Source organism: Neolamprologus brichardi, chromosome 22 (assembly GCF_056152115.1).
Source record: "Neolamprologus brichardi isolate AB-2024 chromosome 22, ASM5615211v1, whole genome shotgun sequence".
NCBI lineage: Eukaryota > Metazoa > Chordata > Actinopteri > Cichliformes > Cichlidae > Neolamprologus > Neolamprologus brichardi.
In genome coordinates, this window is record NC_142124.1 from 27,489,044 (window position 1) to 27,503,481 (window position 14,438).

The 14,438-nt window shown below is 40.4% G+C and overlaps 1 protein-coding gene across 1 annotated transcript in view; it reads right to left on the reverse strand.

The window, feature by feature from the left end:
• Positions 1–14,438, reverse strand: part of khdrbs3 (KH domain containing, RNA binding, signal transduction associated 3) — a 136,880-nt gene that overhangs the window by 22,223 nt on the left and 100,219 nt on the right. The window contains exon 7 of the mRNA XM_006795266.2: positions 6,758–6,840. Coding sequence (XP_006795329.1) covers positions 6,758–6,840 — 83 coding nt within the window. The remainder of the gene's footprint in view (positions 1–6,757; positions 6,841–14,438) is intronic.

Sequence of the window (14,438 nt, forward strand, 5' to 3'; positions counted from 1 at the left end):
GAACACTTGGAGGACTGGTGCAGGCAAAACAATCTCTGCTTAAATGAGAAGAAGACTAAGGAGATGATTGTGGACTTCAGGAGGGGAAGACACACACACACACACCCCTGCACGTTGGAGGATCTACAGTTAAAGTAGTACCCAGCTACAAGTACCTGGGTATGTACCTGGATAGCAACCTCACCTGGAAAAAAACACTTCCAGCCTGATCAGGAAGGCTCACCAGAGGCTCTACTTCCTGAGGAGGTTGAAGCGTGCAGGAATGGAGAGCTCAATCCCCATCTCCTTCTACAGATGTGCGGTGGAGAGTGTTCTGTGCTCTGGCATATACATACACCTCCAGATGCAGGAAGAGAGCCACCTGTATCATGAAGGACCCCACTCACCCAGCACACACTTTGTCCCGCTCTCCTCAGGCAGGAGGCTGAGGAGCATTAAATGCAAAACCACCAGACTGAGAAACAGCTTCATTCCAGAAGCTGTGAGACTTCTCAGTGTATAAATGGACAAGAACTGTTATTGTAGCACCTTAACCACTACTTGACACTTACTGACACTGTCACTGTTGGGTCTGTGTTTCCACAAGCCCCGCTAATTCTAGAGACATTCATCATGAAGAAAACAAGACAGTCGATCGATCGATTATTTGCGCAAGGGAGGCCTCGTCTGTGTCCACCACGAAAATGACCTCCAGATCTGACCTCCTCCTGCTGCCTTTTATTGAGAGACAGTTCACACAAAACACGTCAGAACAAAGCCACGCCCCCTTGGTTCTAAGACAGGCATTGTATGTATATGTGTGAACTTCTGTATTTAAGTAAGAATGTGTGTGTGTGTGTGTGTGTGTTTGTGTCAGACCTCCTGCTGACCAAAGGGTCGTAAACGCAGGAAGCTTACATCAAAAGCACAAGGATGTGTCTGTGATAAAAGACTACAGCCCCCCACCTAGAACCTCGAGAATCTGGGGGGAAGGACAGTGGAATTTCTTTCATCAGAGTTAAAACAATGTACAAATGGTAAACATAAAAATGACAAACATTTAACAATTCACTCTAACAGTCATTTTATCAATGCTGGTCATTATGCCCTTTGCTGCTAAAGTATTTATTTACAGCTATATTTATACCCACACTCCATACTGGTACTCAGGTTGTTGCACTCTAGTTATAGTATTATTTATTGTATTGTCTTATTACTTGTCATTTCTGTTTGTTAAAAAACCAAAAAAAAAACCCAAACCAAAAAACCAACTATTTATTTATAACTTTAAGAAAAAAAATTCTGTTTCTTCATTATTTTTGTTTCTTTTCACTCCGAACCGTGTGTACATAATTTTGTTCCACCTCATGTTAATATGTGATGCGAATGACAAATAAAGCTCCTTGAATCCTTAATCTACATAATTTTAGAAAGCAGGGAAGCATGCCCAAATGCAAATTATTTCTTATTGTGTTGAAATTTAAGACCCAAAAAATATTTAAACAACTTATAATTTAGTAGGAAAAATGGTTTAATCAGTGAGTGTTTGACAGGAGAGGAAGCTGTTTCAGAATCTAAAAGACGAATGAATTCTTTGTTTTGTGTGTATAATAGTGGTATAAATCAATGTAATGCGCTTCGACTCGGCCAAATCAATAGGTGTAAGTAAGATGAAGTCTTATAGGATAAGATATTATAGGAACAAAACTGATCAGCAACATTTATTGCATTCACTGCACAAAACAGTTCAAGTTAATAAAGGTATCTGACGCTGCATCGCAATCAGTTTAAAATCAGCAGCCTCCTCTTTCTTTCCTTATGTGTTCACAAATGACAGCCCTGTTTCTAGCATAAGGCCATCGGGTAATACCATGACAGAGAGACTGTAAATTGTTCTGCTTGTTATCCTCCGGCAGCTGAAATCCTGCCATGCAATCGGGGCTCAGATTGGTGACTGGGAGCTCCTTAGGCTGTGAGAAACATTGTTAGGAGAATTCTTGTCCACACACACACACACACACACACACACACACACACACACACACACACACACACACACACACACACACACACACACACACACACTCTCCACAAAGCCCTGCTGCAGCTGGAGCCAGCTATGACTTTCCTCAAGGTGAAAATAATGCACCTTTGTCTATCACAAAGCTAAACAGGATTGTAACTGTGACGACGGAGTTATGGGGCAGCGTTCTGTTGCAGTTTTAATTGCGGAAGCGGCAATTAAAGGTAACAAATAGATTACTGGGGTTTTTTTTTAAGGTATGAACATAGTTCTAAATATACTTCCTGTCAGAGTAAACAAAGGACAAACAAAGAGGGCATGCTACGAATTATATTCTGTGTTTATGGACAAACAATGAAAATTTGATCTGCCCAAGACCACTTATCCCAGGCCCTGCATGAGGCTTCTGTTTCATACACGCACAATGTCAGCCTGCAGTAACTTGTGATCCACATCCAGGGCACAGGACAAACAAATAAGAGAGGAAGTAAGTGCATCAGCTGTCTCTGGAGGCAAAGGCTTCTGTGTCTGAGCCCTATTAGCTGCTTCGTCTCCCTCCAGATAACAGACATGAAAATCTCAGAGTCCGCCCAGCCTCCAGCCTCTACTTGATGGACTCCATTCTTTTCCTCCTGTGCTGCCACCAAAACACCCCCACTATTATTCACGCGGCTGCTTTTAAAACAAATAGCCTCAGACTCCTGAGGCGGACCGGCGCTTTCCCCGGCAAGCATGTGTACACCCAACCGCCAACATTTCAAGCTCCGAACGGCAGTCGGTGTGAGCCGGAGACAGAGTGTGTGTGAGAACAAAAAAAAAAAAAGACGAAGGAAAAAAGAGAGAAAAAAAGAGCGATGGCACAAAAGATGGATGAAGCCGAGGTGACATACATCCTGACACCTCTACAAAAGAAAACATCGACCACCCTACTCACAAAAGCCAGGAGACAGAATAATGCTGTTTTTGTTCTCTCTGACTGATTTCCTTTTTTGCCCCAGCTGCCGCCAATTCAATCCAATTTTTGACACCCTAAATGTGGCAACAATCATTCTTTCTTTGAAGTGGCACAGGCAGGCCTACATAAATGTAGTGCATTGTGCGCTGATAAAATACAGTGGAAGACCAAAGTGAAAGCCTTTGACCTTGTGTGGCTTGGAGAGTGTGATAGCTGCCTGGATGTAAGAAAATCAATATTCTACATTTAGCTGTTCAGGACCCTATGTTAAATGGAGCAGCATGCCACAAAGACTGTTTATTCCGCAGTGACACATTGAGGGAAATGCACCTTTCGCCTGATATTTTTAAAGGATGATTAAAGCATAGATAATATGTTTATCACAATGAGCCGGAATGAATTCCTCGGAGCAAACTGTGATTACGTCACTGAGGCTATGGAGAGAGGTTTATTTTCAGCTCTTAGATTCAAAGATTAGTTTCTCACTAACAACCAGGCCCAGACATATTAAATCTTCAACACCTACCTAATTGTATTTTTTTAAGTTGAAGCGGGTGTTTTCTGAGAATATCGCAAAGGACGACTCAAAGGTCAGTGAAAACATTTCACACTTCACAAAAGGCTTCATTAGCAGCAAGCATTCTTCTGAGTTTCAAACAGGGCAGAACAGCATAAATGACTCCTAACAGTATGCACACCATAATCCAGCTGCTCTCAACCCACAAGACTTCAAAATCTCATTGTTAGCTCATATCCTCGTTCCATACTTAAGGCCAAATGCCCAGAAAGTAGTGAACTCGCTGCCCTTGTGTAACGCAATCAGAACTTGCATTTAATCCTTCAAGAGATGTAAATACAACTCGTTGCATATTAACTGCTTTCAGTGCACTCACTCAGGCTGTTAAGATAAATGTCATTTTCAAGTTTCTGCCCTGGCACGAACTCAAGCTGCATAAAAGACATGGTGTAGCATTCAATTTGTTCGTGCAGCCATTTAAAAGGGGTGTTTGAGCTTTATGGTCATTTTGAAAAATGCTGTTGCATTGTGCTGTGTTAATGTTTCACCCTATTGCCAAATGCAGTTTTGTTCCTATTACTCACCCTGGATGGGTCACATTAGTTATGATTTGTTTGTTGAGTGGTGGGGAGTGTTGAGTTTAGATTTTAGGGTTTTTTTGGCAAAAAAGTTTTGCAACTGTTTTGCTTAAATATAGAGGGTGGGCCATTTATATGGATACACCGTAATAACATGGGAACGGTTGGTGATATTAAAGTCCTGTTTGTGGCACATTAGTATATGTGAGGGGGCAAACTCCTCAAGATGTGTGGTGACCATGGTGGCCATTTAGAAGTCGGCCATCTTGGATACAACTTTTGTTTTTTCAATAGGAAGAGGGCCATGTGACACATCAAACTTATTGGTAATGTCACAAGAAAAACAATGGTGTTCTTGGTTTCAACGTTACTTTATTGTTTCATGAGTTATTTACAAGTTTCTCTTTGTTCACAGCCATTGACATGTTGAAGAGGTTAACACATGAGGAGCGGATCAAAATTGTGTTGATATCTGGTGAACGCAGTAACCGGGTCATTGTAGCAGATTTCAATGCAAGACACCCTACGAGACCACCCATCTCCCATGCTACAGTTAGCAAACTGCAAACTGCTTGCTAAGTTTTGTGAAACTGGTTCAGTGTTGGATTTGCCAAAATGTGGACGCAAGAAAACTGTCAATAATGAAGAAACATCAGTGGCTGTCCTAGCTTCATTCAGCAAGAGCCCACAGTGTAGCACTCGCCGCATGTCACTGGAGAGTGGCATTAGTCGAACATCCCTTCGGCGGATATTAGCTACTCACAAATAGCACCCTTACAAACTCCAGCTACTGCAGCATCTCAACGAGGATGATCCAGATCGGAGCACAGAATTTGCAGAATGGGCAAAAGAAAAATTAGAACAGGACCCTCAGTTCATGCAGAAGATTTTGTTCAGTGATGAGGCAAACTTTTATGTGAATGGTGAAGTTAACAAACAAAACCAAGGCCACTGGATATTTGAAATTGCTACATGATGATGTGTTTCCCTCTTTATGCACTGAAGCTGGCACGTTCCCTGAGTTTTTTCAGCAAGATGGTGCACCACCACATTATGGGTGCCAGGTACGAGCATTCCTAGATGAACAGTTTCCTAGAAAGTGGATTGGTCGTCGTGGGCCAGTTGAATGGCCCCCAAGGTCTCCCGATCTGACCCCCTTAGACTTTTATCTTTGGGGTCATCTGAAGGCAATTGTCTATGGTGTGAAGATACGAGATGTGCAGCACCTGAAACTACGGATACTGGATGCCTGTGCTGGTATTTCTCCAGCGGTGTTGCTATCAGTGTGTGAAGAGTGGTAGAAGAGGGTTGCATTGACAATCCAACACAATGGGCAGCACATTGAACACATTTTATAAGTGGTCAGAAACTTGTAAATAACTCATGAAAGAATAAAGTTACGTTGAAACCAAGCACACCATTGTTTTTCTTGTGACATTACCAATAGGTTTGATGTGTCACATGGCCCTCTTCCTATTGAAAAAACAAAAGTTGTATCCAAGATGGCCGACTTCTAAATGGCCACCATGGTCACCACCCATCTTAAGGAGTTTGCCCCCTCACATATACTAATGTTCCACAAACAGGACTTTAATATCACCAACCATTCCCATTTTATTATGGTGTATCCATATAAATGGCCCACCCTGTACATCCAGCAGAAAACGAGAGATTGTGGGTATTTAGAAAACTGTTTATGTCTAAAGTCCAATATTTACTGCCTTTGATTTCCACCATCTCCAACAGCAGCATTTGTTCCACTGTTAGCATAAATACATGAGTTCTAACACTGTATTCTCAATTTTTACAAGCCAGTCATTGTGACAGCACCATCTGTCAGCAGTTTTCTCTGGAGCAAACGACAAACTGAGGCGACGCAGAAAGAACACTATGAAGTCCACAAAGGGAGGAGGTCAGGGTGGACGGACAGGTTAACTGAAAATTAGACTGAAAAGAGGGGCTGCTCTGCTTTTATGTTTACATTTTTAACCCATGGCTGTTTCATGTTGCCAGTTTTGTGTTTATTATTATTATAACAATGACAACAAAGAAATGACAAATTCGATTCTACTCTAAACTTGGGGTCTCTTATTTAGGAGATGCTCCTGAACAGCAACCTTTTTTGCGCCACGGACCGCTTTAATGTCAGACAATATTTTCACAGACCGGCCTTTAAGGTGTCGCGGATACATGCAACAAAAACAAAATGATACGACCAAGACAAAAACTGTGATATTTTGTAAATATAATAATAAACGCGAATTCACTGTGTAATTGTGTAACTTTATTAGCAGCGTCCTCCTGAAATGTGCCAAAAACATTGAAAGTAACATCCTCCTCTCTGCCCCTTAATGCTCTCTGGTCGCTATGGTAACGCGTAAACATTTCTTTCAAAATAAGACACACAACTACAACACGGGAAAACCATAAATTTCACACCCGAGCCTCAACTCTTGCGACCCGGCACCAAACAACTCACGGACCTGTACCGGTCCGTGGCCCGGGGGTTGGGGACCACTGCTCCTGAGGACTGCTTCCAGCTTACAGGATAGTCATGGTGTATTGCACTGTGATAATATATTATCATACATTATCTCAATGAATGGGATAATGTATTAAAACAGTAGTATATTGCACATTTACCCATAAATCCGTGTAATACATGTGTAATACTTGTGACTCTTTCGGTAAAAAGTCGAACTTACTTTTGTCCTTGATTACTGTAATTGTTGTCATACGATTCATATCCTTGGTCATCATAAGCTGTCCCGTAGCCGTCGTCGTATTCCTGTAGCAAAAAAATAGACAAAATTTACCTGGCTAGATGAAGCTCAACACAGAAAAAAATCCAGAAAACATTTTGACATTAACAGGATGTTGATATGACAAGCTGTTCAACATCACACCTGCTGAAATGTGGAGCGATGAGGTTAAGAAAACATACAGTATGATTAATACATTCGTCTGTGTTGTGCTGTTTGTTTAACTTGCGGTTCGATACCTTTCTGATGCGGGTTAACGAAATCATGCGAGTGTCGTTAAATCTTATCTCTTACTAAAGACAACTTTTTTGCAATGCAATACATCAAAGCTTTCAGCACATATATAGGTCAAAAAGCTTCATCTGCTGTTGTTGGAAGTACATATGCAGGACTATTAGAGTAGCAACTGCAGCCCTGCCCTTGTCTCTGTGTCAACTAACTGACAGTGGGATGCAAAGACTTGCTGTGGCTATGTTTCATCACCACCTCAAAGGATGAGCCTTGAACATCTGTTTATACTCCAGCAATCTGCACCCCTCCCACCCCCGCACTCTACCCAGGCCCCCGCCAAGAGGAACATCAAAGCGAACCAGTGCCGCACCCGTCCTAATTTGGGATAAATGGGACTTATGTTCCACAAAAGGCGTCGACCCCTAGCGACACATCTCTCATCCCCCACACACTTCTTGGCTAATTCCATCTGCCCCTTATTTGCAAGCTTGAAACGAATGTCTGTAAGATTCAGCACCAGAAGAAAATGCTCATCACATCCGTGTTATTATTAAAAACTTAAATCCTGATTAGAAACATGCATTTGCCAAATGACAGCATTTGAATTGACTCTTTTATGTTTAATCCTTCAGAAGCAAAGTGAAGGAACTGCATGTGACATATAACAAAGGCAACTCAGATGTAGTAAGACTTCCCTGTCTCTGGGTAAAGTATGAGATAGGCAGTTGTTTTCTTAGTCTGTGGTGGATTACGTCAGCTGGATTTTAGGAATCTGCTGGATAGGAGTATGCGGAAACTTCTTGGTCATCCAACTGGGTGACTTTTTCAGACTATAACTGGCAATTTTAATCTTCATATTGGCAATCCTCCTGACAGCAAACTAAAATAACTCATTGCTTTGTTTGATTTGGTACATCAGGTAACCCATAACACCCACATTCATGGTAATACACTAGATCTACTGATCGCTAAGTGGCCTTAGTATTACTTTTATTAATGTTTATTCATTTTTGTGTTTTCTTCAGTGGGCTGATCACCCCAGGAAATAAAGCAAGACCTACAACTAAACATATATTTAAATGAAAATGCTGGTATTTTATTATTGACAGCCACAGCTAGTCTGTGGATGACCAGCCTGATCAGTTTAACTCTGAAACTCAGGATCTTTGACGATATTGCACCTGTCATAATTGAATCGGGCAAACAGGAAGATACTTCTGAATGTAAATAGAGGAAAAGCAACCTTCAGTGTTTTCTTAAAACTACTTTCAACAGTTTAGCTGAGCTCTGAGCTTCTGAACCTTGGTGATGGTTCTCTCTGTTTATTTCTTATAAAGGAAGGCTACTGCAATGCTCTTTTTATTGCCCTCCCTAAAAGACTATTAGACAGCTACAGTTAGTTCACAATGCTGCTGCTAGAATTGTAACAAAAATGACTCCAGTTGTCAGTTCCCTGCATTGGCTTCCAGTAGGTATAATTGATTGTTTTAAAATCTTTAAATGGATTGGGGTGTAAATATGATGGATGCAAACCTGGTAGGTCTCTAAAGTCTGCAACATCTGGTTACCTCCTAGTTCCCAGATCTGGAACTAAACAGGCTGATAATGCATTTAGCCACTATGCTCCCCATAGCAGGAACCCAGAAATGAAACCACCAGAGAGCTGTACTATAATTGCTATTATTGTTGTTTTTATTGATATTATTTTTTTTCCTTTTTAATTTTATGTTGTAAACCACTTTGAATGACTGTAGTATTTTAAAGGTACTATGTTACTGGTGTTCACGTGGAAATATTGTGAATTCTTTTCTATTTGTCTTGAGGCAGCTTTAAGGGAATTAAAGTCCCTTCTGACATTTCTAATTCTACAGTTACAAACACTTTTGCAACATAAACAGTTCTTCACACTAATGCGAAGGCTAAATTTAGTCAATAACTGTACTTTCAACAATATGAACCCTCTTGAACCCACTTCAAAAGCAGAGGCTCTCAAAAGGCAGTGCAATTTTGTCAAAAGCTACGTAATTAAAACCACTTTTCAACAGGCAGAGGAAACTGAAGCTTTCCCTCTGCCTGAAACCCCAAAAACAGTGGCAATAAAAGGATCAGGCTGACAAACGCATGGTTGGATAATACTGACATGAATATTTAACTGTTAACATTTTATTGGCAACCTAGGGTTAAGGTTGGGTTAATGTCCACCTCTTTTCACAGGAGTTTCACCTTCTCAGAGCACCGAAATGGAAAATTTATATTGTTTTTAGGAGAAAAAAATACTAATTTTTTTGTGTCCCGAGTCAAAAAAAAATCTCTCAATTTTTAAAACTAGCATCTAGTGGTCATTAGAGGAACTGCAGGTTTTAGCACACAACTGGTTTCATTTTTCAGCCACGATGCATGCTGCTTCATGCCAAAATGCCATAAATTTAATGTTTTAATGTTTATTGTTAGAATACTAACCATTGAGCAATGGTGCAAATACTGATTGCTAACATTTTTAATATTGGAAATATTAAAAATGTTTTTAAAAAATCTGATGAGAACCAATGACAGCAATTATTATTGATTTTTTCTAGAATTAAGATTAGTAGCACATTTCCATTCTGAACACTACATAACTTTATCTGGCTCGGTGGTTTATTACATGGCATCAGTCAAGGTGAGGAAAGGAGCAGCTATCTTATATTAGGCTTCATTAAGTTGGTGATGCTTTTCTCCATAGCTCCTTTTTCCAGCCATAAACTCAAGCATCAGGTTCCTAACATCATCTATGAATCTTTAATCATAGAATATTTAAATGTATTAAAAAGAAATGGAAAAGCCACAACTCAAGTGTTTGAAGCTGAAACTGCGTTAACTAATAGACGACTGGAAAGATTGTGTGTGGCTATAAATGTCTTCCCATTTGAATTTAAAATAATGTTGCTGTTTTTGTCTCATTGCTCTGAGAACATCCCATTTCAATGTATTTAAAAGTTGACTCTGGTTTAAGATCACTTTATCAGGCTGGAATAAACAAGATTGGTCCTGAATATTGAATGACGAGAATCCTTAGAAGGACTCAGCTGTCAAATAAGATAATTCACAGGAGATAATTTAGTTATTTAAGTTACACTTGAACCTAACACTTTTCTGCTAGACTGAGCGAACATACAAAGTTGGTTTCCAAATATACCCAATGAGTTACACCATTTAATGCCGTGAAAAAATCGTAACTTTTCCGTGTCTCAAACTAAAACCAATTAGCTGGTGTATAAAGGAAAGCAAAGTTAATGAAATTAGCAAGGAATGTGTCTGTCCTACTTGGCTGCAGAGTTACATAAAATGATGTGGAAAAATACCACATCAGACATCTGGCTGTGTTTAAAGCTCGATAGTTAATGACACAGAGCGACATCATGAAGTACCTGTACTGAAAAGGTATGGCTAATTAAAAATAATGAGCTGTGTGGGCCGGAGAAAGTCTACCAGCCTAAGTCACTGATACTCTATATGGACAAAAGTACTGGGCCACCTACAAATATCATCTACATGAAGATGTATGATACATTTTGCAGCACCAACAGTTTCCACTCTTCTCAAAAGGCTTTCTGCAAAGTTTTGGGGTGTGACTGCAGGAAATCTCCTAAAGAGCGTTTGTGAGTACAGACGTGGATGTTGAACGAGACGGCCTGGCTTGCAATCTCCATTCTAGTTCATCCCAAAGGTGTTCGATGGGGTTGAGGTCAGGGCACGGTGCAGGCTAGTCAAGTCCTTCCACATCCAAAGTCATCCAACATTGTCTTTATATGGACCTTTAATTCGTACGCTGGAGCACATTTATGCTGGAACAGGAAAGGGCCTTCTCCAAAATGTTCGTGCAGAGTTGGGAGTACAAAAATTGTACAAGATATCATAGTAAGCTGAAGCATTAATTACCCCCTTTGCTGGAACTAGGCGGGGTTCAACAACCCCATAGCATTATCCCCCCTCCACCAAACAGACCTGGCACAATGGTGTCATGCAGGTAACGATCTCAGACTGCCAGATAATGAAGCACAATTTGTTCTAGAGTCCAGTGGTAGTGTGCATTAAATCACGCCATCCTATTTTGTGATGTAAGGCTTGGCATGAAGCTGCTCGCCCATGGAAACCCATGCAATGGCACATCTATAGTACAAGCTCCAGTTCACTGCTGAGACCCACCAGCGGTCATGTAACCATTTAGATGACTCTCCTACTCCTCTACAATACGCAGTTTTATTTGTTTTTAAATTGCATTGTTGAATTCAATTTCCTTCAGTATGAGGAATAATAATTAAATGTGAAGATCTTAATAGAAAAATTATTCTGTTCCTGTGCTATCAAGGCTGCAGGGGGGTTCTGTAATCGAGAGTTAAAGAGTAGTTTTCCTCCTCATCAGCAACCAGTAGCCTCCATCCTCTGCTGATGCTGCAATGTCATTCAGAAAATTTACTACAATAAAACAAATAGACTTCACCTCACAAATGCACTTTGTGGGTTCTATTAGACTAGCATTAGACTGCAAGGAAATGGTATTAATACAAAAAAAAAGAAACAAAAGAAAGCACTACTTTTTTTTTTAGCTCCTCACATTGCACTATATTTGTGCAATATTCCTACAGGGATAACTTTATCCCTTTTTATGTGTGTTCTGTATTGATTTCATATCATGTGGCAGCCATAGCAGCAATACATATCAATTTTCTTATACAAAATAAGTATAACATTAAAAGACAAGATGAAATTTATTTGTGCCAGGCTTTTATTAAAAGGGGGTTACAATTTCATTCACCTGTTACCAGAAAAAGACACATCCATGTTACAGATGAGCCTTTTTTTAAGAAGAATAACAAAAAACATAGTGAATATAAAAATAATAAAATAGGCGGTGGTTAAAACTGTAATAAGTAACGTCTTAGTTCTTCGTGTTTCACATGGTTGGGATTCATTTCTTCATTCATTCATTTCTTTACCTTACAATCCAGAGTTAGCCGAGATATGGTAGTAAAATTAGGACTTTATTAATAAAACTGAACTGAATTCATTTAGAAACCCTGTGTTATTGTGAAAAACAATTCTAGTTTTCAGGGTTACAATATTTTGATAAAAATCCACAGTGATTGACATTTGTGCTGTTACGCCTACTAGTAAGATGGCAATACCCTGTGGCAAAACAGAATCTGCTGTAAAAAATCAAACAAACAGAAGCAGAACTGCCAAAAACTGTTTCTCTAATGAGGTTGACTCTATTTTTTCTAATTCTCTATTTCTAACACGTCTGATTTTATTTTTTGTTTATGCTATTCATATATGTACAGCACTTTGTGAACGCTGGTTTTATTTTAAAGCACTTGATAAATAAAGGTGGTATTGTATGGCAATGGCCACATGAGCTCAGGAGATGGAGGTCATCTACTGATCGGAAGGTTCGTGGTTCAATCCCTGGCTCCCTCTAGTCTGCATGCCAAATATGCTAATGCAAGATATTAACCCCAAGTTGCATCCATCGGAGTATGAATATGGTAGTTAGTAAGCACTTAAAAGAATAGAAGACAGTGCCTGTGTGAATGGGTGGATGTGGCATGTTGTACAGAGTGCTTTGAGTACTCTGGGAGAGTAGTACAGCGCTATATAAGAATCTCCAAAAATTAGTCAATCTGCATACGATCCCATGTTAAAATCTCCAACTCAACACTATTACAAACCATAACTACAAATGTAGTACAGCTTGATGTGTCTTGATGACTGAAGCTGTAGTTAGTCTATTACTGTAATTAGTCTATTACTTACCTCTAATTAGCAGGTGATGCAACCACAGGGCTAATGAGACTGCTGACAATCTTGCTAGCGTTAGCTGATGACTTAGCGTCCTCTGGTATAAACAAAGTTCTGTAATCCAGTGTGGGAGCACCAAATTTACAAGCAGAGCTTTGAAAATGTATATTGCTCTATACAGTCCATGATGCACAAAGCCCTCTTTAACCATAGCAGATGCAGACCAAGCACAGCGGTCGCAGCGCTGGTAGACACTTTAATTAGGCTTCAGCACAAGCCCTTACCGCTAAGTCCTCATCTCGTCTCACTGGTGACTCTATCTAGGTGCTGTCCACTCACATTGGACAACGCTGACTGGTATTAAGGGCCACATTAAACTTTAACAATGGCATGTTATTGCCATTTATTAGAGCAGCTACTCTATAATTGAGTTACAAGAAGGCTGAGAGGCGAAACATGCCTGGTTTATAAATCACAGTGGCACATTTAAAATGATTCTTTTCACCGGCGTCTGTCACACAAAAAGCTTTTTAAAAATGGAGCACAGACTGTGATGATGGTTTCAGTGAAGCGATTATAATATCTGATGTGTCTGTACTGATATACCATTTACTCGAAATACCTTCCAGAGCACAATAGTGCGACAATACTGCAAAAGTGCCGTGTTTCCAGCGCTAAACAGGATTAGTGTGACAGTGAGAGGCTGAAGGGGGCGGGGGTGGGGTGCAGAGACAGATAGGAGCTGTTCTCTCTCCCTCCTAAGTGAGTCTTTCATTTGAATGCTAGTGGATGGCTGAGAGGCGTGTTGTCAAAAGATAAGGACTGGCCTCTGAGGCCACTGAAGACTAACAGAGGGTCTGGCACTGCATGTTATAACAGGCGTATCACGGCCGCGGCACTGTGCTCTACAATACCACTGTAACAGATAGGATGCCACTGACACTCCGGCGCTGGATTTATTCCAAGCAGTCTGTACTAAATCCAAATGAGTTCAGCGACGTGCAGCCCTCGCTTTACGAACTTTTCCCAGAAAGTGCACGCACGCCGTGGCCTGTGCTAAAGAGAAGGAAGAAACGCAACAAAAGGTGTCACAAAAGCAAACAACAAAGTGAGAAAATTAAGCAAATGAAAAGAAGAAGGAAAGCTTTGTTGTTCCCAAGATGACTAAATTACGACACCATCTGTTCAAAGAAAAATGTCTTGCCTCCATACAGCTGTGCCACACACTGGTCTTAACTTTTTAACGATGAAGGCAAAACAACACCCCGTGATATTGCCGCGCCGAAAACAAATAAGCCAGTATTTGCAATCCTCGGTCATCTGTCTTGGTCAAAAATTTCTCAAAGTAGCTTTGTGTCATTTATTCAGCTTCTTCCTGCCAGCATATTTCAGAAAGCTGAACAGGCTGGAATTTGCTGGAGCTTTTCTGCTGCAGGGGTAGAAATACTACTCACGCTATCAGATTGAGGGTGCCAAAAAGTTGGCCTCATGCATCAAGTTGAAGTATCACTACCCCGTGTTACGCCTGACAAATGCTTTTCCTTCCGTTATTTTAACACCTTTGGTTTTGATCTTGGCTTAGTTTTAAATGAATTCTGTTCACACCTGCCAAGTA